Source organism: Hibiscus syriacus, unplaced genomic scaffold, assembly GCF_006381635.1.
Source record: "Hibiscus syriacus cultivar Baekdansim isolate YM2019G1 unplaced genomic scaffold, ASM638163v2 tig00111634_pilon, whole genome shotgun sequence".
NCBI lineage: Eukaryota > Viridiplantae > Streptophyta > Magnoliopsida > Malvales > Malvaceae > Hibiscus > Hibiscus syriacus.
The window spans coordinates 175880-178198 of NW_024063140.1; the positions used below are offsets into that span (position 1 = coordinate 175880).

The 2319-nt window shown below is 37.0% G+C and overlaps 1 protein-coding gene across 1 annotated transcript; it reads left to right on the plus strand.

Moving 5' to 3' along the window:
* Nucleotides 1-272: 272 nt before the first annotated feature.
* LOC120166289 lies at nt 273-2017 on the plus strand. Its single transcript, XM_039175583.1, has 2 exons — nt 273-357; nt 1155-2017. Exons 1-2 carry the CDS (start codon nt 273-275, stop codon nt 2015-2017), a joined length of 948 nt encoding a protein of 315 aa, XP_039031514.1.
* Nucleotides 2018-2319: the final 302 nt, after the last annotated feature.

Here is a 2319-nt window from a genome sequence, read left to right on the forward strand (position 1 = left end):
CATTGATCAAGCGTCATCCTTACTATCACCCAAAATCCCTAAATTTAAAATCCTCAATACCCAAATCCCTAACTTCCAATTTCAATTTTTTAACTCAAACGGTCGTCGACCATTGTCGTCATCATCGAACGGTTGGGTTTTGATCAGAATAACATGGTGGTTCGAATAACAACGACAGTATAGCTTATGGACGACGAAATTGGCTGGAATCGACTAAGAACAACGATGGTGGCTTAAAATCCAATGAAAATTTGAACGCTTTTCCACGGCAAATGGTAGCATATTATGACGAAAGACCAATAAGGGTTCGATTGGGGGTCGACGTCGATGATGATGATGATGATGGTGGCACTGACGGTGACCGCCAATCGACCAATCACTTTTTGTGGGGCTCTTCTTTTTTTTCAATTTTTTTTAAAAATCTCAAAATTATCAAAACGTGATCAAGCGTCACTTAACGGAGATATTTAATGGCAGTTAACGTCTGAACACCTAAAAATATATCGTTTGAAATATTAGACACTTATTTTTAACGAAAAAGTTTTTAGCTTTTTCGAGGTATAGTTATGACATTCATTTTTATATTAAGACAAAAAAAATTGAAATTGCGGTGAAATGCAACTTTTAGAGGGAAAAAAGGTTCTTTTTAACGTTGGGAAGACATTTGCAAGGTAAGTACGAATGTCAAATAACTTAATGCCTTGTAATGAATATTACCATACATGATTCCAACTCTAATACCATACAAAGCCGACACTCTTATTAATTAAACGTTATCATAAACAAATTTCTTTATTCTATTGACATATAAACCCAACAAACTTTTTGTTGGTTTTCAGGCTATTCAATATTTTAATTTCTCAAGAAAGAACTATTTCACCCCATTGCTCAATTTTCTTCAACACAGTCACACTCATCAGCACAAAAAGATATATAAGCAAACACCCACACCCACACACATCTTTGAAATCAAAACACTGCCTTGTTTTATGGTGGGGCCCCTTGATTTCATCTTGTCCGAAGGCATATTCAGTCCTATCTGAGAATCAGGTTTCTCTTTTGCTTTTAGATGATTTCATTAGTTTTTTTCTTTCTTTCTTTCTTTACATTTCATTTCGTTTTTTGTTGGTGATTATAAATGGTTGATTTTGCAGTATTGGAAACGATGATTTCTCTTTCAGATGAGGAATTTAACATGTTTCACAACATTGATCGTACAATATATCGTTTACTCGTGATAGATCTATGGCGAGACCCAGTGGAAGCTCTTCAGTTCGTAGCTCTGTGGCTTTGGCTGGAAAGAGTTGGGTTCAAACATGTCGTGAAAAAGATCTTGTCTTTGCCTTACACGGTGGTAAATGAACTCGCCGATGAGGCTTTCGTGTGTCTTAACATCATTCACAATGACCAGGCATCGACATCGTGTTTATCCAGCGATGTCACTTCGATGCAAAACTTGATCCACGATGATCTTTGTCTCCAGTTCTTCGCCAGGCATCGACTGATCGCGATGCGAGGCTTGGCGAAGATCGTCAACGAGGTGTGCATGAGGGTGTTGAGGGACATCATGCAAGCCGCCATGGAACGAAATGCCACACGAAGCTTAGCAAATCATGCCCAAATAAAACAACAACAAGTGCAACAACCTACGGTTCAACCAGGTTTGGATCAGGGGGTAGGATATGGTCCGGTCAGGGTGGGACTTCCGTGGAGCCAAATCAGCGACGTAGTCCCACCAGATGACCGGACCATATTCGTCACTTTCTCAAAGGGGTATCCGGTTCATGAATGGGAAGTTAGAGAATTTTTCACCAGGTTCTATGGGAATTGCATCGAATCGTTACATATGCAAGAAGTGATGCCTACTGAACAGTCCTTGTTTGCACGTATCGTTTGCCGCTCGACATCTGCCATTGAAATGATCCTTAATGGTAGTGACAAAGCTAAGTTTAACATCAATGGAAAACATGTTTGGGCTCGAAAATTTGTGCCCAAATATCTTCATCAGTTATCTTAATCTCTCAAAGAAGAAGAAGTTTCTAAAACATAGAGATTTAATGAGGATCATAATCCATTTGTTTGATGAAAAACTCGAAACCTTTGTGAAAGAAATATGTAATTTCAATGCTTTAATTTCTATGTTCCGATTAATGGTTTTGATGTGTTTAGTGCATTACTTCATTAAAAATGTTTAGATTAATGTAATCTCAATATATTCTATGTTTAAAGTGATCTCTTTAAATTATTTTATTATAGAATATGATGTAAATACTTAATTTAATAAATGAACGAACATAATGATTTCAAATTTTGAAATGT